Source organism: Crassostrea angulata, chromosome 1 (genome assembly GCF_025612915.1).
Source record: "Crassostrea angulata isolate pt1a10 chromosome 1, ASM2561291v2, whole genome shotgun sequence".
Lineage (NCBI taxonomy): Eukaryota > Metazoa > Mollusca > Bivalvia > Ostreida > Ostreidae > Magallana > Magallana angulata.
The window spans coordinates 35,804,345-35,829,427 of record NC_069111.1 but is presented as its reverse complement, the minus strand read 5'-3'; the positions used below and the strand labels follow the sequence as shown (position 1 = coordinate 35,829,427).

The 25,083-nt window shown below is 30.9% G+C and overlaps 1 protein-coding gene across 1 annotated transcript; it reads left to right on the top strand.

Moving 5' to 3' along the window:
• Positions 1-1,262: 1,262 nt before the first annotated feature.
• LOC128192269 (adhesion G protein-coupled receptor L3-like) lies at positions 1,263-21,777 on the top strand. Its single transcript, XM_052864839.1, has 34 exons — positions 1,263-1,290; positions 1,755-1,868; positions 1,985-2,098; positions 2,784-2,897; positions 2,984-3,097; positions 3,596-3,709; positions 3,829-3,942; positions 4,422-4,541; positions 5,194-5,430; positions 5,937-5,999; positions 6,274-6,432; positions 7,384-7,521; positions 7,720-7,818; positions 7,990-8,084; positions 8,332-8,526; positions 9,394-9,465; positions 10,265-10,370; positions 10,462-10,599; positions 11,201-11,264; positions 11,471-11,609; positions 11,739-11,791; positions 11,953-12,061; positions 12,190-12,293; positions 12,453-12,555; positions 12,753-12,930; positions 17,639-17,708; positions 17,844-17,910; positions 18,300-18,385; positions 18,636-18,762; positions 18,856-18,897; positions 19,074-19,211; positions 19,329-19,439; positions 19,543-19,611; positions 20,167-21,777. Exons 1-34 carry the CDS (start codon positions 1,263-1,265, stop codon positions 20,233-20,235), a joined length of 3,663 nt encoding a protein of 1,220 aa, XP_052720799.1. The 3' UTR covers positions 20,236-21,777.
• The last annotated feature ends 3,306 nt before the right edge of the window (positions 21,778-25,083 follow it).

Below are 25,083 nucleotides of genomic sequence, written 5' to 3'. Positions count from 1 at the left end.
TTGTTCACTAGAAATAAATACAGGTAACTGTACATTTTTAACATACGTGAATAGCCACGGTAGTAGAAATGCACACATATACAAACGCAGACGCGCAAGCTATATGCAGCATAAAGAAGTTTGTCTGTTAAGCATTCTGATTAATGTCCCCGAAGAAAATATCAACGCGCGTTCTACTAATGTTGTCCCAAATATGGGGTATCACGTGAAAAAAACAGTACTCACTGCTTTTAATTCAATAGGACGTGCCTCTCTTTTGAACATTGACAATGGGGTATTTAAATAGGTTGATATAAGTCTTCATGTGCAATATTTTTTAAATGTGAGCATAGAAATTGAAGTTCAGACATAATTGTCCATATTACTTTCATAAATTCTGAAAAATCATTCAAAATGAGTTTCCAAAAGACAATTCAAAATGGTATATATTTTCAATACGCTTTGTATACACTGAAACTTGTAGTAGCCCACAATGCCATGCAACTCATTCACCTGATTGGTTTGTCGATAAAAGAAAACAGATGCCTAATTTAGTATGCAAATTTATGCCGACGTCACAAAATGTAGTGGTCTCGACCTGTTGATATCGAACTCTAGTCTCGTTCAACCAGACGTTCAGCTCTCTCATTTAATCTCCGACAAGCAAGAGAGCCTTTCTGCTTGTCGGAGATTTACGGAGGCAGCCGAGCGTTTGGTTGAACGAGACTATATTAAACTCTGGCGTAGGAATACATGAGACTACAAAAATATCTAACTTGTTCGTATTATATAAAATCTGACTATTTTAAAAGTGTTTATAGATAAGTTTCCATGAAAAACAATGCTTTTGCATACATTACATCGGATTTTTCTATTATTTTCAAGAACTAAGTCTTGTCAGCAGTGGTGATTTGTGCTTAGGTCCAAACACTGTTTCACTTCCGGTTTGCCAGAGTACTGCATAGGAGAGTTGATTAAAATCAACTCCCAAAAACGACTTCATGAAGATTGCCTTATTTTGATAAATTGATGTTTTGTAACAAAATAGGTGTGTTTTCTGATGGTACATCGAGTGCAGGCATGCTCAAGTACAGTTTTTAGTATAATGTGTATAACTATCTGAAGAAAAACATATGTTAAAATCATACTTCAGCAGATTTGCGCTCTATACTTCCGAATGCAAAATATGAAGAAAAAATGAAAATATTGTTATTTGTTTACAAGTTTGCGGGAATTAGGTCATTTAGGTGACGTCATAAATAAACAGCGAATGAGCAGCAATAATGACTGAAATCAAGATTAATATGAGAGGTATCCTCTGTACAATGATTTATGAAGATTCAAAAATTGGTTAAAATTGGGGGCATATATTTGACAATACCAAATATAGTCTTTTATTATTTGAACTATACTGCCCTCGTTATCATTGAGACTTAAGGGAATTGCCGTTTTTTTTAAAAAATTGTATCGATTTGTTTCTTGTTGATTAAATTAAAAGGGAATATTGGGGGGGGGGGGGGGACTTGAGGAATAGTATGGTGGTGATTTTGTCTAAATTTAGTTTTCTGGGCATTTGTATTTTTTGTTTATGATTTTCTTAACCTTAATTTATTGAATCATATGTAATTATGTAGATCCCGGTCAGGTAATAAGTAATAATGATTTGGAAATTAATATAGAAAAATATTTACATTCAGCAAACGTGATGAGTGTGACTATAGGTTCTGTTCGATTTAATCATATTATTAACAATGATATTTTTCTTAAATATACAGACATTGATGACTGCCTAACCGATCCTTGTCAAAATAACGGAACCTGTACAGACCTGGTCAATGATTACCAATGTGATTGTATGGTAGGATTCAATGGGACAAACTGTGAAAATAGTAAGCACTATGAATTTATACATTTCTGGTTTCAGAAATATATTGCTTTGTCTTTGATATGTCTCTTTATCATTGCACTTAGATTGTCAGATACCTTGTACTTTCTAAATTTTTAGACATTAATGACTGTATACCAGAGCCTTGTAAGAACAATGGAACTTGTATAGATCTGATCAATGATTATCAGTGTAATTGTACACAGGGGTTTAATGGAACAACCTGTACAAATAGTAAGTTGAGATGAATAAGACATTTGTTAAAGTGAAAGTCCGATAACGTTTTAGATTGTTAACCATCAAGGAAATCTGCATTGCATATTAATTAAGTTTTCTTTGGTGTAATAAAATAACTATTCTCTGGCAATGAGGACGATAGCAAGTTTATTGTCCCCCGAGGTAGCAACTATTTCCCTTGCAATTGGTCCGCCTTCTGAAATAGTTGCAACCTCGTGGGACAATAAACTTGCTCTCGTCCTCATTGCCAGTATATCGATATATGATATAAACATTTTGGAATGAATCCCCGATGATTATATTTCTTAAAGTGGATGTTACATATACTAGCTAGAATCTTGTTTATTTCAAAAATACGTATTTACATTGTAGGCCAATTTTTTTGGTTAATATTACAAATGGTGTTTTGTTGGGATTTTTGTTGTTGTTTAGATTTGATTCATGTTAAATAAATTCAAAAAGAAATAATTTTTACGGAGTAGTATGGTGGTGATTTTATAAAATTTTCTCAACATTTATTGAAGCATACATGCATGTATTTATTTAATTATCTGCCAAATTATAAGTAATAATGATTTGACAATAAATAGTAAGAATTATTGATTTCACACACGATCGAGATGTGACCATACAATTTTTACTTAATCACATTTTTAATAATTATATTTTTTGAAATATACAGACATTGATGACTGCCTATCTGATCCTTGTCAACACAACGGAATTTGTACAGACCTGGTCAATGACTACCAATGTGATTGTATGGTAGGATTCAATGGGACAAACTGTGAAAACAGTAGGCACTATGAATTTATACAATCCTGATTTTAGAAATAGATTGCGCCTAGATTGTCAGATACCTTGCACTTTCTAAATTTTTAGACATTAATGACTGTGAACCAGAGCCTTGTCAGAACAATGGAACTTGTATAGATCTGATCAATGATTATCAGTGTGATTGTAAACATGGGTTAAATGGAACAACCTGTACAAATAGTAAGTTGAGAAAAATTAGACATTAAGTTTATGGAATAATCGTTAAAAATAAAACTTGGTGTTTTTTACTTCTTCGAATCTTTTCTGTTGATTAGGAGAGCATTCATCTGTTAGAGGAGATATCACATTTTTGAAATTAAGTCATTTGTAACAATATATAATTTCATAAAATCTTTTTTTCAAACTACAATGCCTGATTGAGAGTTTTGCTTTGGTAATACATTTAATATGAGTATAGGGATTTACAAATTCTTTTAGTGTGCGGTGAGGTTAAAAGTATTGTTTTGATTTAAAATAAGAGGGAGGATGTCTAGCCTTTCATTTCCTTTACGTTTATATTCATTGAATTAGTATGTAGTTCTTGACATTTCTGTCCCACTGGCAGCAAAGAGAGCCAATCAACATGAAAACGAGTTTTCACAAGTGTGAGTAACATCTATATCTGAAAATATTGTATATTTAATAATGATATTTTCCTTAAATTACTTGGATTTACAGACATTGATGACTGCCTACCAAATCCTTGTCTAAACAATGGAACCTGTACAGACCTGGTCAATGACTACCACTGTGATTGTGTGGTAGGATTCAATGGGACAAACTGTGAAAATAGTAAGAACTGTCACTTTAACAAATCTTATCTTTGGAAACTTCAAAGGATATTTGTTTCGATATTGTTTCTCGATTATAATACTTAAATGGTTAAAAGTTTTGTATGTTCATCACTACAGATATCGATGAGTGTGAAGTTAAACCATGTCAGAACAATGGAACATGTATAGATCTGATTAATGAATACCAGTGTTCCTGTATAGATGGATTTAATGGAATGAACTGTGCAATTGGTAAGTTTGAGCACCTTCAAGATTTATTGATGATTTACATGTAAGGTTAGGATTACTCTTTTTATCGTTTTCATGTTGAAAGTTCCGTTTTATAGATTTTGAAGATATTTAATAAATAAACAACTTAATTTTTTTTTAAAAATCTCTTAATAATGTTCTTGTACTTAAAGTTAAGAGTTATTTAAGAAGGATGATTGTATTGAAAAACAAATTAGATAAAACAACAAAAATACAATTTGAACAATACATATAATTGATTTTGATAATCAGTGTGGTTAAAAGTTGAATACTTGATAAAAAAAAAAGCCTATTATTTCTTGCTTTTGCTTTTAAATCCGTTAAAATACGTTTAGTCAGTGTGAAATTTCTAACGAAAGTTGAGCATAATTTTTTCTGGTGTGATGTAACCTAGAAAGACAAGACGTTTTGTTATATTTATTATTTGTTCTGATAAATAAATATTTAAACATATCCTACAGATATTAACGAATGTGCATCTCAACCATGTCAGAACAATGGGACTTGTATAGATCTGATCAACGAATACAAATGTAGTTGTACAAACGGGTATAGTGGAAAAAACTGTACAAATGATACATGTAAGTACTGATATCATACCATATACACATCATTTTCAAAACATAAACTTGTAGTATGAAGGAGTTTATAATTAGGGAGATATTAAAAATGTTAAGAAAAAATATTGTATTATTTATTTGTCAACAGCTATACATCTCATGAATATAAACAAAACAATTGACAAAAATATTCTGAATATATTTACCTAAATTGCACAATTCTTTTACATTTTGTGATGACAATGGTTGAATTAGTTTAAAGACATGGAGTTTGGTATAGAAAAACTTCGGAAGGAAATTTTCTTTTAAATGTAAATAAATGGGACATTTCAGTATAATATGTTTATCTTCCTTCTCTGAAGTACATGAAGTCTAAGCGTCTTTCTAATGGAATATTACTGTATCTACTAATTTCGACGGTAATACAGTTGGATGATAATCTTAATTAACATATAAGTTTATCGTAATAAGTTTCTTACAGACAACTATTATTCTTCGGATTATGCATCTTATTTTTGGAACAGCACCCAATTAAAGAAAATGTGATTAAAAGAATTATCCGTGTTAGAAAAGGGATTGTTTTTTTTAACACGGAAGACTTTTTTATGACGATCAACTCTATAAGGTCATTCGGATCACATCAGAATAATAACCTATTTGTGTTGTATTTTAGATGTACTACACATACTCAACTTTGAAAGCAGCAACTTAGTACTACATGTACATGAAGGAAAATCTGTCAGGGTTACATTACAATTGAGAAGTAAAACGATGTACGAGGTTAAGTGGTTTCACAATGGATACGTGATTAACAATCCACCAAGAAGATATAAAATGACGTCACATAAAACGGAAAATGACACATCATTACGTACTTTAGATATCCAAAATGTTTTACAGCGAGATATGGGTAATTAAAAAAGGATACATTTGAATTTAGTATCATGTAGTTCTTTAGTAAATGTATGAAACATTTATTCATTGTTTATGTCTGCCAGACTCACCAACCACTATCAATACTAAACTAAATATTCCTCTTTAGAAAATATATATTTTTTTAAAATGCAATAAATGGCAGTGAACAAAAGGCACACCATTAAACATGTACAAAGTTAAATAAGTTACATGTATATACATTAATATCAAAGGTAAGGAAATGGATCATAACAATTCAAGTTTGTGCATGAGAGCAACATTGAGTTTCATCAACAGACTATCGAATACAATTGTGGCATAATTGACCTAAAAATATCTATAGCCAAAATTAAATGAGTCTCATAAATGGTGCAAATCTGGAGAAAAAGGGGGCGTTAACCCCACCTTACTAAGGTAGACAATATTTGATGAATACATCACAAATCCAAAAGTGTCACGACACATTTGAAACAGTTATTCATTGCTATCGAATAATTGTAGGAGCATGGAAAATTACAGTTTCTAATCAAGTGACCCATGTATCAAGGGAAATGACACTTAAAGGTAAGAATTGTTTAAAAAAAATGACTTGGATTTTCAAGTTATCATATTTATACAACAAGACAACTTTTTGCAACTATTTGATCAGACTTCTGCTTTAGGAACTTAACTTCTGTACACTGCTCTTTGTGAACAAAATGAGTTAACTGCAGTTTTGTAAAATAAATTATAACACGCTTTTATAATCCTGTGAATTCATAGCTTGAAAATAAATGAACATGAAATAGCACAATTATCACGTTTGATACTAATAATGTTTTTATTGCTTTGTGTTCAGTTATTCCTAGATTGGTGCTTCATATGAACCCGACATACGACTTTTCAATACTAAGGGGTGACAAAATAAATCTTCAATGTACAGTCACAAATCCAGAGTCTTTGTTTGATGTCAACAACGAAAGTCTCGTTATCACAAAGGATGGGTCTGTGTTACAAGGTGAAATAAAGTATAATATGTTTAAATATAACAATGGATTGACACCCCAGCTAGCTAAAAAAAAATAAGTAATTTCTCAAACGTTGTTCATTAAAAACTATGTATAATTACAGTTTTCGCTGCAAACAATTTAACATAAAAACCTGTTAACTAGAAACTATAACTTAAAACTGTGAAAAAAACGTGCTTGATTTAAAAGACAACTTTTAACAGAAATATATGATTCTTTCACTTACAGCTCCTTGTAGTTGCATTGTATTAGATAACCTTGATACGTTACACTACTATTGCGTCTGTATTAAAAAATAAAAGAAGTAGCTAACCTTTGTATTGATACCTAAATATTAAAGTATATTATTTTTTATTTATTCCAAATACATTCCCATTGCACTTTTGCAAATCAGATCCGTTGTACATTGATTGATAAGCGAAAGTTACGCGTTTATTCCCGAAAGTAACACATTAATTCGCGAAATAACGCGTTTATTTGCAGAAGTAACGCGTTTATTTGCGAAAGTTACCTTTTATATCGCGAAAGTTTCGCGTTTATTCGCGAAAAAGCATTTACTTACGAAAATGAGCTCAATGGGCTTTTTTTAAAAAAGTTTTTAAAAGTTTTTTAAAGTTAACTTATCTATGTAGATAGTTATAAGTAACGGGCTAATAAACAACGACATGACATTCTCGTTAGAAATGTGTGCATGTTAAGTAATGTTAACGTTTAAAATCGTTTTTTAGCATGCTAAAAAATAACAAGGGCCTTCAGTACATGCACTATATATAAAGTGCGAAACGATGACGTAGAATGAATTGCGTCATAGCGATTTTCCATTTAGTTTTTGCAAATTAGGATCGTCGTCCTAAACTTACATCTACGTACTTGTCTGTATTTGATACATATCCAATTTGCAAATTTTTAGTTTTCCCTTAATGTTCTACATCATTTTGTAGATGTTAGTAGTTCAACTTTTTCCACAACATGGAACAAGTATTCAGCAATGGAAGCTGATTCTGGTAGATATACATGCACACACTCTGGTTACCATGTTCCTGTGAGTGTGTCTGTGTATGTTACTGTCATTCAACCAGGTAAGTTTAGTTTAAAAAAAACAACACGTAAAACTACTTCATTAAAACCTCACGTCTATACTCAAAGATAATATGGTTGCATTCAGATTTGCTGTTGAGTAAACTATAAAAAATTAAATAGTCTGAAGGAACAAATTGTATATTATATTTTATATATTTAAGGAAATTTCATGTAACATACAATGCTCATTTTTGTAGAGCAAAAGAGATGTGATAGTGAATGGTCAGAAGGTGTACTGTGGAATGCTACATTGGCAGGAACAATTAAACAGGAACCTTGTCCAGCAAAACAGAAAGGTGGCAGTGTTGTATATGTGAACATTATTTACAATTCACTAATAAAACACAAATCCAAGTCATTAATAAGAGTGCGAGGAGATAATTCATAGTAATAACTTGATCAAGTCAATATGAATCTTTCTTTCTTTGATAATATCAACATTTAAAATTTAATAATTCCGAATTTAGGATTTGCAACAAGATATTGTGAACAAAATGGAATGTGGGCATCTCCTAGCCTTATCAACTGCACAAGTGAAGCTTTCACAGACGCATCATCACAAGTAAGTTATATACTGTATGAATAGAAACTATATTAACATGTATTTAAAAAATATAAAGTGACTTTAAACAATAATTTGTTTGTTTGAGTCATTTCTTTGAAACAGATTTTAAAAGTAAGTTATACACTGTAAATATACTATATTATAATTGGATAAAAATATATTAACATAAACATTAAAAATAGTAATTTTTAAGCATATATTGTTTGAGTGAGTCCTGTGTTTGAAGCGGATTTTAAATTCACAGTTGGATGGTATAATAGAAGATGGAATACAAAATACCGAGAAAGTTCAAGAGACGGTCAACAGAACCTTACAAATGATGAAGAACCTTACATCGACGACCAATGAACTCAGTGCTGGGGATCTGAGCTCCTCTCTGGACATATTGGAGAAAATTGTCGACGTTACTAACTCCACAGGGTCGACTATTGAGAAGGAGGTCAATAATATACTGTTATGTCTATAAGATATTTTAAATAATTTATAAATAAATTTTTTTCAGTGTTAATGTAATAACAGTTTAACATTAAATATGGTTTAGGTAATTGGTTTAGAATCGTCATTGCTTTTATTCACGATTTTTATTTACCCCAGAGACATTTTTTCTCAAGTAAGATCAGTTGTTTCTTTATTCATTTTTATGTTGTTAATGTCCTGTACAAAGACTCAAAAGAAAACAACATATACTTTTTGTTCGACTTCATTACTTTTAATCATTGTATGAAATGGATTTTGGTATACGTTAAAGTCTGCAGTGAAATTGTTTATAGATAATCTTAGAGTTATAAGCAATGCACTTTAATATATCATGTTAATTTTTTTTAGTTAATTGGTAAAGAGACAATGCTAAAATTTTCCTCATGATTAAGTCATTCACAGTACATGCGTTCAGAAGGACAATAAAACAACTTTGCTCTTTACTAATTGTTACCTTTAACAATTCAGTATATACGAAACAATTTCGATTCAGTGTTGCTTTTTGACACTCTTTCGATTTTCAGTAGTGTTTTCTTTGTGACCTGAAATTAAAAAACTTTAAATAAACGACAGTTTTCTGAAAAACTGTTTAAAACACGTTCAGTTTTTGTCACGTAAAAAATCTTATAACCTCTAAACATCCTGTCTGAGTAATATAGTTTTGAATCTCATAACTGTTGATACAATCAACAATCAAAATCTATATGGACCTGGCTAATAATTTATTCAAAAACGTGTGTTAACAAACCCTCATATTGTTTTGTTATTGTAGTTTGTTGTGATAGCTTTTTATAAACATTTTGTAAAATTATTTTATTTTATTTCAAAGGTGTTTTATGCTGTTATTGACAACGTTTTATCAACTAATAATTCCAAATCGTGGACAACAGTCAGTGATAAGGTAAATATAAACACATACTGTAGAAATATGATAAAACTTATTAAACATATTAAAGAGGTCTATTAAGACAAATTTCAGCTTGCAGAATGAGCAATTTGAATAATAACACATTTAACACAATTATATGTAACACACAATAAAATTCAAAAATGCAGAAAATGGTAGGATTTCCAGTTTGAAGTATAAAAAAGGTCCTAGCTCTTTATGTTAATGTCTTAAAGAAGAGAATGTGATTAATTTTTCTTAACAATACTTTATTCTTTCTAGTAACAATCATTTTGAAAGGATGAAATTACCAAAGCCAGTGATGTTAACACCCAGATTTTGTTATTGTTATTTATGCGTTCATTAACTTTATTAACAGTTAAACATGATAGACTATAAGCAAGAGAGCCTCTCTGTTTGTCAGAGATTTACGGAGACAGCCGAGCTTTTGGTTGAACGACGTTATATTAAACTCTGGCGTAGGAATACATTAGACTACATAAATATCTAAATTGTTCGTATTATATAAAATCTTATTATTTTCAAAGCGTTTATAGATAAGTTTCCTTGAAAAACAATGCTTCAGCATACATTACATCGAATTTTTTTATTATATTCAAGAACTAAGACTTGTAAGCGGTAATGATTTGTGCTTAAGTCAAAATACTGTTTCACTTTCGGTTTGCCAGAGTGACTGCATATTATTAAAATCAACTCCCAAAAACCCCTATAAGCATTGTCTTTATTTTTTAAAACATAAGCATCTGAAGTCTTCAAATATAATATTATTTGTTTTTCTTTTTTTTAATTTTAGACTGGAAAAGACGCAAGCTCAATCCTAAAGAATATGGAACGGCTAAGCGAGGTTGTAATGCAGAGCGACAATTTATCAACAACACAATTTAGTGGTTCAAATTTTGGTAATTTTGCACGTATTGTTTTGTTTTAAAAGTAATAAATACTTTTTGTAGTGAATTTTCAATACTTAAATATTCATTGTTTTCCCTCTAGAACTGACAATAAACCAAACCAAATTAGATGACACTGGAATACGTTTCCCAGAAATATCCAACAACAACGTTTCTGAAAATTCCGAACAAATTCCAACATTTCTTGAATTACCAAAACAAGATACGAAATCGGAAAAGGGTATGGATTAAAATTATTACCTATTCACAATTACACTGCGGTAATTTACAGTCTGATCAAAATCAGATCCTCGATCCGCTCATTTTTTAATTGTTGCTACACTTGGATCTAAAAACAAACCCACTTGAGGTCACCTTTTGGTGAACTTTGTTTTGACCAATCAAATCATCGGTTCCATTCTAAAGTTACGTTATGCAAATACAATCTTTTGATTCCCATAGGGCGTCTATTTTCTACTAATGCACCGTCTCTTGATCGCTGACATTATATTGTTAAACAAATGTGATCAGGAAGTGATTTCAAACGGGATTTCTTCAGATCCTCGTATAGTGAAAAAAAAGAAACTGATTTTAATCACATTGCGGTGATAAAATTCTGTTTCTACAAGAAATAGATGATTGACTTTAAAAATAAAAAGAAATCCATCCAATCACATGCAGTTTATTCAAAAGTGTTGTATAATAACAGTATATCCTAAAGTTATTTCTTATCTATGAAATTCGGAAATTCTAAGCGATTTCCTAATGTACGCATTGTCACTTAAATATAGGTATTCGTTTCTGACTATATGTTTTTTAAATCAACCTGTTTTATTGTAAAGCAATCAACTATGTAGCTGTGATATATAAAACGATGTCAGATATTTTACCATCTCAATCAGTAAGGTAAGTTTAGCTTTCTTAATGATAAGTTGCTAAGTGTTTTACATCACTTCATTAAATTGCTCTTCTTTTTTTATCAATGTTAGTAATTATTTTTGAGTTGTGATACAAGTGTCTTTCATAGGAAAATGCGACATTACAGATGAATGCTTTGTGCATATAATAAATTACAAAGCTATAATTTATATCGATTTAACCAAAATTAACAGGGATCCAATGGAAGGAAAATCAGAACAGACATTGAAGAAAAAAGAATTTGTAAATTCTCCAATACTGTCCCTTACAACACAAAATGATTTAGGAGTATTGATGCCGCCTCTAAATCTAACGTTTGGACACATACAAAATGTAAGATATTAAAAATATTTTAGATATTGCACCAAATAGAATTAGTATTTTATTCTGATACAATTTATAACTTGTTTTCATACTGAATATGTCACCAGTAGTGATTGGTTATCTGATATATATGAACAGAATGAATCTACTGAAATGCATGCAGTTTGTGTTTCTTGGGATTTTTCCTTAAGGTAGAGGTTTTTTTTAACTTTTGTAGTAACACTTGCATGCCTATCATTATCCAGTTACTTTTATGATCATATTGTTTCAATATATATTTTGATGCAAAATGTGCATCATATCACCTAATTATTACTAAGATATGCTGTCGTGCTGTTTTACACGAATCTAGCAAATGGACAGAAAGAGGGTGTAAAGTGAGCGATAGTGATTTTAAAAGAACAGTTTGTCAGTGCAACCATCTTACCAACTTTGCCATTTTGATGAGACCATATTCTCCTGTAAGATAATGCTTTTTAAATATTTAGAGTTTCATAAAAAGAAGTTAAAGAAATAAGGCGCTGGATATAAAATTTTCAAATTAATTGATATGTAAAAAAAATTGCAATGCAAGATTTCTTATGTTTAGGCGACAGAAGACAAGCAATCGTTAAAAACAATGTCCCTGGTTGGCGTGATTCTCTCCATATCATTTACAGCTCTTACTTGCGTTATCTACATCTTGACTTGGAGGTACTTAGAAAGTAAACTAGTAGTTTATTAGAATTTATATCAATATATGTACCTAAATGGCACGAAAAAGAAAAAGCCTTAGAACTATAAGGAACGAAAACTATTAGAATTTAGCCAATAACTAAATACTTACAGCCTACAAGTATATGTATGTTTCAGATATATTAAAAGTGACCAGAACATTATCATGATGAATCTTTGTGGATCGTTGATTCTGTCCTACGTGATTTTTATATCTGCTGTGGAACAGACAGGAAATGAGGTAAACTTTAAAGCATCCACAGCCAGTTCAGTTATATGAAGGTTAGCTCGAGAAAACATTATACTACAACATTATGATAATTCATTTATAATATAAAACAAAATTGTCATGTTTCATCTCAAGAAATGCATTCAAAAATGTACAAGCGTATAAATGTTGAAAAGAAAAAAAAGTTATTTCAATTTTTGATATTTTAGGGTGGCTGCATCGCAACTACGGCCATTATTCACTATCTTTTCCTGGTCACCTTCTTCAGTATGCTAGGAATGGGAGTCTATTACTTCATGAGTATTACAGTCACGTACTACGCCATGTACGTGGCAAACAACTTCAAGTCTATATCACGAGTTCACTGGTTTCTGTTAGCCATATGGGGTAAGTGGTGAAACACTCTCTGTTTTAAATGAATCACAACTCTGCTAATTTGTATAAAACAGTATGAACAGTATTTATCACATGTTTATCTCAATAAACGGTGGATATCAATCATGGGATAAATCTTTGATATTCAACTGTTCTTAGTCACGCGACATAATTGTTAAACATGACATAGCTTTAGGGGGGTGATTGACGTAAAATGAAAAACGTTTGATTGAAAAGTGTGAACTTACGTTTTTATTTGATATCCAACTCGTAGTCTGTTTTCTATCCCTTCACCAAAGCTCGGGAATAGAAAACACACAACTTGTTGAATAAAACTCATATACCATCGCAAATGATGGGAGATCATATATTAATCTCTGTTAATTTCAGTTAGGACATAACAAAACTTAGCCAGACACGTTACAGTTGACTAAGTGCACAGATTTTTTTTTACAATATTTTGCGTTTTACAGATTTACTTGTTCATAAAAAAAATTGGTAAACGCGCTTCAGTTAGTATCTAATTATTGTTTTATTTATGATACATGACATCTTTTTACAAATATGCTATCATTCCCGAATGTTTCATTATAAATACAAAATTAAATTTATTTCTATACCTTCAAATTTGACAAATCTGTGATCATAAAAACTAATCAAATCTTTCGTATAATAAACGTAGCTAGGTAAGGTTTGAGCGCGTATATTTTTAATGCAGTTGTAAATGAAAAAATATAACATTTTTTGTATTGTGTTTAAATACAAAATTAACCTTCTCCTTGTGTTCATGAGTTTAGAAATTATACTTTTATGCCCAAGCTTGAGTAGAATACTAAAATAGGGCATACAACAGGATCTTTTCTCAATATTGTGAACTTTCAGAAAGCCTACATAAGGCGTGGCACGCTCATTTGATTTTTCGAGACGATGCATTGACAGACCGCAATAAGAACATATAAGGAGTTTAACTAGTGTTATTTATTTCATATTTATTCTAATTATCTATTATATAACGTAATATCACAAATTAAGAGAGTCTTGACATTGAAAAAAAGTCACCTTGATATAATCCATGGAAGAGACGAGAAGGTCAACTTTTTTGTAAAAAATTCTATCAACTAATGTCCAATTTACAATAGTTTACCTAGATTTGAAATCAAATAAAAACAAAATCCCTGTGACAGGGATACAACAACAAATGATAGGAAAATAATAAGAAATGTGATTCTTTGGTCTATATTTAACATTCCAGACGACCACTTTGGAAATCAGGGGGTAAAGTAAACTATTTTTAATGTAAAATTAATTTATATCAAAGTTTTACTATATACAAGAAATTCTACCAAAATTTATCGGGTAGAAATAACCAGATTCGGTCAGGTTAATGCAATTTAAATTTGATGAATAAGAAAGTTTCAAACTCAAATATTTAAGTTAACCAATTAAATAATGAATATGAAAGCAATGTGCTAGGGACAACAAACAGTTCTAAATAAATCATCAGAATGTTTTCGCCGCAACTTTGTAAAAATCTAGCAAAATTATGCAGATTTGCAAACATTAGATCTCGTATTTTAAAACTCGAATATAAAATAAGCCTTCTGTGCTTTTGTTGGTATAACACTATCAAAATGTTATTAATGTGAATCGAGATATTTTTCCTACACGTCTGGTATCTTTATGCTGACATTGCTTTTCAGTTTTTTTTAGCTCACCTGAGCTGAAAGCTCAAGTGAGCTATTCTGATCACATTTTGTCTGTCGTCCGTCTGTCCGTCCGTCTGTCCGTCCGTCTGTCTGTAAACTTTTCACATTTTCAACATCTTCTCAAGAACTACTAGGCCAATTTCAACCAAACTTGGCACAAATCATCCTTAGGCAAAGGGGATTCAAAGTTGTGAAAATTAAGGGCCACACCCGTTTTCAAGGGGAGATAATTAGAAAATAATGAAAAATTTCGAGAAATTTTCAAAAATCTTCTTCTCAAGAACCAGAAAGCCAGGAAAGCTGAAACTTGTGTGGAAGCATCCTCAGGTAGTGTAGATTCAAAGTTGTGAAATTCATGAACCCCGGGGGTAGGATGGGGCCACAATGGGGGGTCGAAGTTTAACATAGGAATATATAGAGTAAATCTTTAAAAATCTTCTTCTCAGAAACTAAACAGCCAGGAAAGCTGAAACTTGTGTGAAAGCATTCTCAGGTAGTGTAGATTCAAAGTTGTGAAATTCATGACCCCTGGGGGTAGGGTGGGGCCACAATGGGGGGTCGAAGTTTTACATAGGAATATATAGAGTAAATCTTTAAAAATCTTCTTCTCAGAAACTAAACAGCCAGGAAAGCTGAAACTTGTGTGGAAGCATCCTCAGTTAGTGTAGATTCAAAGTTGTGAAAATCATGACTCCCGGGGGTAGGGTGGGCCCACAATGGGGGGTCAAAGTTCTACATAGGTATATATAGAGTAAATCTTTAAAAATCTTCTTCTCAGAAACTAAACAGCCAGGAAAGCTGAAACTTGTGTGGAAGCATCCTCAGGTAGTGTAGATTCAAAGTTGTGAAAATCATGACCCCTGGGGGTAGGGTGGGGCCACAATGGGGGGTCGAAGTTTTACATAGGAATATATAGAGTAAATCTTTAAAAATCTTCTTCTCAGAAACTAAACAGCCAGGAAAGCTGAAACTTGTGTGGAAGCATCCTCAGGTAGTGTAGATTCAAAGTTGTGAAATTCATGACCCCCGGGGGTAGGATGGGGCCACAATGGGGGTCGAAATTTTACATAGGAATATTTAGAGTAAATCTTTAAAAATCTTCTTCTCAGAAACTAAACAGCCAGGAAAGCTGAAACTTGTGTGGAAGCATCCTCAGGTAGTGTAGATTCAAAGTTGTGAAATTCATGACCCCCGGGGGTAGGATGGGGCCACAATGGGGGTCGAAGTTTTACATAGGAAAATATAGAGTAAATCTTTAAAAATCTTCTTCTCAAAAACTAATCAGCCAGGAAAGCTGAAACTTGTGTGAAAGCATCCTCAGGTAGTGTAGATTCAAAGTTGTGAAAATCATGACTCCCGGGGGTAGGGTGGGCCCACAATGGGGGGTCAAAGTTTTACATAGGAATTTATAGAGTAAATATTTAAAAATCTTCTTCTCAGAAACTAATCAGCCAGGAAAGCTGAAACTTGTGTGGAAGTATCCTCAGGTAGTGTAGATTCAAAGTTGTGAAAATCATGATCCCTGGGGGTGGGGTGAGGCCACATAGGGGGGGGGTGTTAAAGTTTTACATAGGAATATATAGAGCAAATCTTTAAAAATCTTCTTTGAAACGGATCAGCAAGATGATACTTTATAATTGTTAAGACTTTGGCTCCAGGACAATTCTTCGGCCTCACAAGAAGGTTCAGAGTTTGATGCAGCTAAATATCCCATATATAAACAATTGAAAAAGATCTTTTTGAAAACTGCAATACTCAACATGTGATATGACTATAAAATTGAGGCAGGCAGCTATTTCTTCATTAAAATCTTTTTGTATTTCTGTATTGAGTTATTGCCCTTGATTTATTGATTCTTGATTATTTTAATTAATGCATCCACTGTTAACCAATTATTGTGATGAATATTTTTATACAATAATAAATATTCAATGTATATAAGTTGTTCTGCATAAGTAGTTTTGGGTTAGGCCGGATTAGTTTGTTTATTTTTGATTTCCAATTTTTAGAGACTATGAATTATTTTAGGCTGGCACATATATAGGGACAGTGTCTCTTGCATAACAATGTGTGACTGTTTGGGGTTAAACTTAAACAGGTACGGATATAATCTTCGTGTTTTCTAACCTATGATACAGAGTGTGCGCTCTTTCCTGCCCTGTATAGCATTAATACAAATGTGCGGTCATACTTGCTTGTGGTGGTTGTGGTGGAGCACTAGTAAATGGTCATCTCTGCTGGTGTTCTGGCCTTTCTAGCGCAAGTGTGTGGCACTCCCTGCTTGCGTTATGTTGAGCTGTTGGCGCAAGTGTGCGGTCATTCCTGCTTGCGTTATCCCTGCTTGCGTTAATGTTGGTACCTGTTGAGTTGCGTAGGTGTGCGGACATCCCTGCCTGCGTTACGTTGAGTCCCTATACATGTGCAGGAGCGGTAACTAAAGTCTGCTCTTGTAAATATTGGCAGCAATCAGGGCTATCCGAGTTCCAAGGGGGAAAAATGGATTTTATTTATACAGGATCTACATGTATTATTGTACATTGTCCAGATTGTTTGTATTATTACTCCAATAAGCTGACTTTATCATACCTATTGTTCCTCAGGTGAGCGATGTGGCCCATGGGCCTCTTGTTTTAAATACTTATTTTGTTTTATATCCTGATTTTGTATTTAAACGTCATTTCCACCTGGATGTCTGGCAACTACAAAATGCACTTTTAATTAAAAAACAAATTATTTTTTAGAATTTTTAATATAAGTCACTTCGTTTTTGTCATTGACATTACTGATAAAAGCACAGTCACTTTATCAATGTATATCACTGTTCTTACCCGATACATGTTTATTATACTTTAAATTTTTGCTTGATTTTGATGAACCATTAGTATATATGTGTTCCGTAATACATGATTAAAGTTCGTATCTCTTCTGCTTTACCAGCTCAATAAGGTTAAATAATGTTCATTCATGTAAAAAAAATATATTATATATTCAAGTTTTATATGCATTGATTCTAGGTATACCCGTAATTATTACAACAACAACTCTTGGAGCGTTCTGGGGAAAAGATTATCACCTTAAATATTAGTATGTATTTTAATTATGAATTGATGAAACTTTAAAATACTTCGTAAAGCTTTGTCAATCTTTTGTTAGAAATTGAAATACGCTCCCGCTATTTTGAATTTTATCAGATATTTACTCATTAGCTTGACTGTTTAGTTGTTGGTTGTCCATGGAAAGCGGTTCTCTCTACATGTTTATCATCCCAGTCTGTATGATAAGTGTCGTAAGTAACTTGTATGATTGTATTGATTATACCGGAATTGATATAGCTACCGGAAAAATAAAGTTAAATGATTCTTGATAATGTTGCTACGCGTTACTAGGTTACTTTAATGCAAATGTTTAAACCTAAATACATCTTGTAATTACCTTTGTCATAAAAAAGTTTGTTCAATTCAATGACTATCAAGATAATTTGAAACAAAAATCATCTAATTGTTTTTTAAATAATAGAAAAAAACCTATGTACAATTGCTTGAAAAGAAAACAAAATCTAAAATTGGCAATGAGATTAAGAAAAGTCAACAATATTATTACAAATGTAAAATATGTATGGAGAATATATTTATGGTACATTTGTCACGTAAAAATGTCCACTTAATCTTATTTCAGTCAAACGTACTGATAATCATTTCACTGGTAAGGGTATTGTGTGCCTCCAGTGCAATGACGAAATCCTCGCTGCAGAAAAAAGCAACGTAAGTTATACTAACTTAAGTTTTTGTGTACCTTCACTTACGGTTTTATACCTCTTATCTATTTATTTTTAAATCACCTGCATAAAAAAAGAACATTTATTGTAGCCATTTAATCTGAAATTTGAAAAAAAAATCACTTGAACATTAACTTTTTATGAATTAGAATTAAGAAAAAAAAATCATTTTTATAAATAGTGATTAGTTTGATTTAACAATTTTATTTAAAACGAGATTGTGTATGCATGAACAGGTCCGGATTACGGTCCCTTGGAACCCTTCTACCAGTGCTAGGAGTTACCTGGTTATTCGGAATTCTGGCCGTTAATGAAAATGCAGATGTGTTTCAATATATTTTTGTTATTGCAAATTCCCTACAGGCAAGATTTTCTTTACAATGTGTTTTTAATTGCTTTTGAAATTGAACATTTATAAGTCTTCATATTTGAGATTTTTTTCCTGATATTTTTTAGGGGTTCTTCATATTTGTATCGCACGTACTGTTAAACAAAAAGGTGAGAATACGAAAAAGAAAAGTAACTAGTATGAATTTGATCTTTACTTTCTGATAAACTTCATTTCGCCTTTGTTAGTTTTCAAGACCATCAACAAAAAACTGCAATAGTTTTGCTATTATTGAGCGTTCGTACTTCTGATCAACATCTGATGAACATTTTGTATTACTTGTCAGGTGATGCAAGGTTTAAAGAACAAATATCCAGCCGTTGGTACTTTCATTAGTATTGCAGAACACAGTAAAAAGGAAACTACATCGGTATCACGAAGTCAGTCAACATCTAAATCCAATGCTCCTTTGGTGGAAACCAAGGTAACGAAAATCACAAATGATAGAATCTAAAATATATGCTTTACTTTATATATTTATTTTAATGAAATGGCTGAAAACATATTAATATTAACAACTCAATTTGTATTTTTTTTTTAGAAAAAGGGTTTATTTGAAAAACTTCGTAATAATAAAGTCAAGAAATCCGAGTCATTTATGACAGAAAGAACAGCATCCACTGATTGCCCTGCAAGTGTTTCTTATGAAAAAGTAGGCCAATGCCGTAATAATTCTAAATACAAGTCACAGAAAACGAATCTTATTTATTCTTAATCATGAATCGATTTTAATACTAATCAGACACTTATTTCAGAGCTTTGTGATGTCAGAAAATGATTCTACAAACAACACAATGAAACTGACATCACAAGAAGGAAACATGGTATTCCTCTTTTAAAACATCTTGCAATATAATAAGGTTTCGGCTAAAACGAATGTAATCAGAACATGTACAAGATCACTCATCGGTTAGTCGTAAATAACCCAAATACAATGTATTGGTATATAAGATATTGTATAAACTATTAACAACACAACTCCTTTACAAATAAAAGTTTGTGTTCCTCAAAACCTTGACATAAAATCAAATTAATTATGAGACAATTTATCAAGGCCTTTGAATTGAGGTCGTGAATCGATAGGAAATTGGTCAGTACCGTTTTAGTGTCTGTTCGGCTTTTCTTGGCCTTAGAGAAGGTGCAGGTTGTCAAGAAAATGTCATTACGTACTTAAGTGCTTTCTATTTATTTTTATCTTCCATTCCAATCAAGTCTGTTTACATTTTATGAATGTGTTATCGCGTGTGTTTTGAATTTAAACTATCTGTAGTTTCATGGGCTAAGTAGTTGCGGTTTTTAATTTTTCATTGAATTTTATGATAATTGATTTTTTTATCTCTTTTACAATTTGTTCCATGCCATACAATTTTCGTTTACAGATGAGACGATTTCGATTTTCATTTAATATTAACCCATGGAAGAAAAAGTACACGGTGACAGAAATGTGAAAATGTTTATGATGTACGCACGTAAAGACAACTTGTACTTGAAATGACTTTATTATTTTTTATGGTTATGTTGATTGATTTGTTTTTATCATACGTCTGTTTACACTGACTATTTCTATTTTGGAGTTAGAGTTAAGGAACTTGAACAATTGTTACACAGACACAGCTACTAGAGATATTCTAAATGTTTTTTTTTTATTTCCTTTGAAGCAAACTGTTGATACGTTTAATCCATACATTGCTGCTTTCAGAATTAATTTTTCTAATTCAGTCAACTGAGAGTTAATGTAACTCTCTGGAAAGGTCTCTAAGGCCTGGAAAGGTGACTAAATGGCATAGCTATGCAGTTTAGTCCTCTGTTAGTTATATTTTATTTTTCAATCATTTTTCAGTTAATTGAATGCCAGATCTCTCTCTTGTGTTTCAAATAGGTATAGTAAACAAACATAGCCGATTATATTATTCTGTATATGTCTCTTTTGGATGATGACATAGTCATACTTACTTGTGTATGATTAAAATACTGTAAGCGAAGATCACTCTTTTAATGTATGCTTTTGTAGTCAAAATAATTTAGAAGCTTAGGTAAAAATGATATATGTAATCAAATACATAAATAGTTAACAAAGCAGTTTTATATATTTATTATTATTATTTTTTTATTTTAAATGACGGAGTTTTTATCAAGCGATTCTATTAATCCATTGTAGCCTTAAATATGTGTTGAATATAAACCTATCTTTAGTGAAAATTAAATCACATTAACATGTACATGTTCAATATGTTACCAAGAGTTCTCAAATTATTATAATAATAAAAGCAAGCTACGTTTTTACAAATCAAAAGTATTTGGGTTTTTTATCATAAACGATATAACATGTGAATGTTATTGATAATTATTGGTGTCAGTTTCAAAGGACTTATTTACATTGAAGAACATTTATATCTTTAAAAGATTCAACCAAAAGACTAATTTCTAAATGAGTAATATTTGTATGCTCTTATATATTATAATGTGTATATTCCATTCATATTGCACGAGGCAACCATAGTATACAGATAAAGAAAGAAGTTGTATATTTTAAATAAATCAGCAAATGTATCAATAGCATGGTTCACTTTTTAAAGACACTTGAGTCTCAATTCACGATGGGAATGATTTTATCTATTACAAAAACCGTTAAAAAAATTAAGCCGTTTACCTTGACAATGGAAGTTTGAAAATCTATTTTGATTTTATTGATGCATGTTACTAATAAAAAACGATCCTCAATCATCTAAAATACCTTTTATGGATGACAACAACTATTTATCATTTATTGATCAAGCGACTCTTAATAATGACTCTCATTATGACATAAAATGTGTATTTATATAAGGTGAAACGAAGCGATAATGTTTAGAATAGTATACAGTTTCTTTTTTTTTTCTTTCATCACTATACTTATTGTAATCATGTTCACTTATTCACTATATTATTGTAACAATATTGAACATTTTGTCTTACCGAAAATGCAATGTAGATATTATACATTTTTTAAGTACACAAATAAATAAAAGTATTCTTAAGAAGTAATGTGTTTCTGAATATCATTTGTCAATTGCCCACCAATCTCTATGTAATGTAAAGATATTGTATGATATCAAATAGGCTTTTTATATTCTTCTCACATTTTTACATGTACAATGTTTAACAAAAATTTAGGACTTTTGCCTCTTTATGTTATGACTCATAACATTTTAGTTGTTATGGACATAGGTTCAATAGAAACTTTATGTAAAACAAACCATTTTGAGGACAATAAGATAAGAGTTGCTTAAGATTAAATCAATTTTAACAATTACTGCTGATCAATGCTGACTCAATTTGTCTTCAATTATTATCCGTAGAAACAATAAGAAAACTAATGTTTCATTTCTTTTGATTAAAGTGGTAAAAGACACATCTATGTTATGACGTACTATATATCGAAATAATCAATAAAATCAGGTGTAACTGTATAAATAGTTTGTTTCCCAACATTGTCAACTAACAGCATAGCGCAGTGGTTTAGAAGTTTCTCTACGAATTTATTAGTCATAAGTTTGAATCTCGACATGGATTTTAAAATTTTTACCTTTTCAAAAAATTTTAAAATGTATTTTTGGTGAAATATAGTGAAATTTGCAAATTCTAAACCGGTGAGGTACTTTAATGATAATGTATTGTAATCTACATTGATATCGATATATGTCCCATACCACCTTAAATTATAAATCATAGACATATGTCGCAAATTTTGAAATAAGACTTGATAAAATTTTAATTGACGCATTATATCAATTATAGCTTAAAAACCCCAACCCAACCCAACATCAGCTACCAGATCATATGAACACAATTAAAAACTGTGTCCAGAAATCCCCATTTCGAATAAATATGAGAAAATCACTAACAAATATAAGGTTTTTCCCCAGCCTAAAGAAAGCTATATCTAAAATGCTTGCAGTCTCTATAAATCGAAAAAATTGACCTCTTCTCTGAATTACATTAAAACTTTGGATTACATTTTACTTACAGTGACTTACAATATTTGCTCTTGCAAATGTTTTCCTTTATATAACACTGTTTGTGCAATCCACTGCTATTTCTGCATAACATCATTATGGGTGAAGAGGTCAAAGTAGCGCATGAATAATCTAGATCAGTACTTTTTCTTTGTTCTCAAAATAATTACTAACAGACTTATGGTGGATCTCTACACCAAATAAGTGTAGGAGATTTTTGTTGCATGCATTTGTTACCAATACTAGGCACAGTATTCAACAATAATATACCTCAAAATACAATACACTATTTTCTAGAGAATTTTTAAAATATCAGTCTGGTTCCAGATAACCCCTTATTCATCAAATTTTTAAACATTCCTGTCTTAAAACTCTTATGAAAGTGAAATTATTTAGTTTAGGAATGAAAAACAAAAAAATCATGAATGAAGTTTGTATGATTTTTATTGGAATCCACATAAATATGTAACTAAAATATAAAAAAATTCTTTTAAGGCAAACTGCTGGACAAAATCCCACAAAAACCTGAAAATATAAACAATATTCGTTGGTGAATGGGATGAAGAAAAGAAATTGAATGAAATTGAAAAATTAAAGGAAATACTTAATTATTGCAAAAATCTTGGTATGAAAGATCCTGTTTAAGAGTTGTCTTTCTTTATTTTACATGGTCTCAAATATCTTGGGATCAATTTTTTAATTAATAAAAATCACGAAGAAAAATTAAAAAAGGAACAAGTTTATGCTAAATATGTAGATATAAGATAATTAGTGCTTATGATAATGTTTGAAGCTGAAAAATCATATTATTGATGAATGCATTATATATATTTAACTCTTCAGAACAAAATATTAGTAGTTAATTATATTATAAATTGCCTTTTTTATATACAATAGCAATTATAAACAACAACCATACGCATATTAATACATACATTAGATGTCCATAGTGATACACATGCATGTGTGGAAATGAAAAACATGCTCCTTTTCAGAATTCTGTCTTTCCCTCATTTGGCTTGCAAATCCGGGCTTCCACTGCTATTGCTACCTAGTTGTATCTATTTAAATCAAAATACATTAGTTTAATGTCAAAGTTTCAGTGAAAGTCTTTTACTGCAAATGTTTTTTTTTTAATTTGGGAAGTTAGGATCAATTCAAGAGATCGTACTACGGTACTTTCGTTTTATATTCATCATACATATATAGTTTAAATGAAAATTTGACATCTGCTTACCTATATCGATTGTATGATCGTCTGTTGCAGATGACATGACAAAAATGTGTTGCCAATAGCAGCAGAGCAGAGAAACGGTATATTATTTAGATTCCACGTTTTCCGTAAAAACAGCTGATAATCAATGTTAGTTAAAAGCTTTAAACAGGAAGAAAATTGACATATTTTCTAAGCGTTTTGGTGATTTCATTCCTATCTCACCTCCTTAGTTAGAAGAGTTCAATTAAACGGTGTATAGCTATTTTGTACCACGACATAATGTTATCAATCCGGAACACAATGGCGTTTCGAACGGAAGTCAGACATGTTTTGACGATGTAGCCTTCCACCTTATGCTGAATCACAAAGTAATGAAAACCTAATATAGGTATAAATAAAAATAAACGTATATGCATTTTGAAATACGATGTTTTATTCATTCATTTTTCTGAAAAAAGTAACATTTATTGCGCGGAAACTGATTCATGTATGATACGCCTGTAAACTAGAAATGTTTATTGATCAACAAAGTAACGAAGAGTTCTCGAAAATTACAACCGCAATTTGTCAAAAAAATTAAAATCAGTTAGAATTTATTTCCGACTTATATAACAAGAAATATACAAGCCTCGTTTAATAGTCTTTGAAAATGATTATTCATAAATCTAGTCCTACATTGCCAGTTTTCTTATAAATATCAATCTTCAATAACCCCTTTGTATCTTAAAAGTTTACTTTTCAATACAGAATGTTAGATTTTTCTGTACTTTAAAAAGCCGCCAATATATCTAACTTTTAAATTATAAAAAGATAATTAAGTTTGATTTCTATTATTTGCTTTTAATTATTCAGGACAGGCAACATTCAACAATCTTAAAGTGATATAATTTTCTGTCCATAATTACATTGACTGGCCGGGATTTATTTTGTGAAGAAGTATCATTTTTACAATAACCATTCTTTTTTTTTTTAAAGATAATATGAAATATATGATATATACACTTTCGTATATACAAATATATAGAGATATGTTACTATTGTTGTAAAAAGTCTGAAAAACTTATTTCACTTAAGTATGACGATGG

Coding starts and splice junctions, on each gene's coding strand:
- LOC128192269 (XM_052864839.1), top strand. CDS start 1,263: ATGACTGAAATCAAGATTAATATGAGAG. Junction 6,433..7,383: donor GGATGGGTCTGTGTTACAAG/GTGAAATAAAGT, acceptor ATCATTTTGTAG/ATGTTAGTAGTTCAACTTTT. Junction 8,085..8,331: donor TCACAGACGCATCATCACAA/GTAAGTTATATA, acceptor TTAAATTCACAG/TTGGATGGTATAATAGAAGA.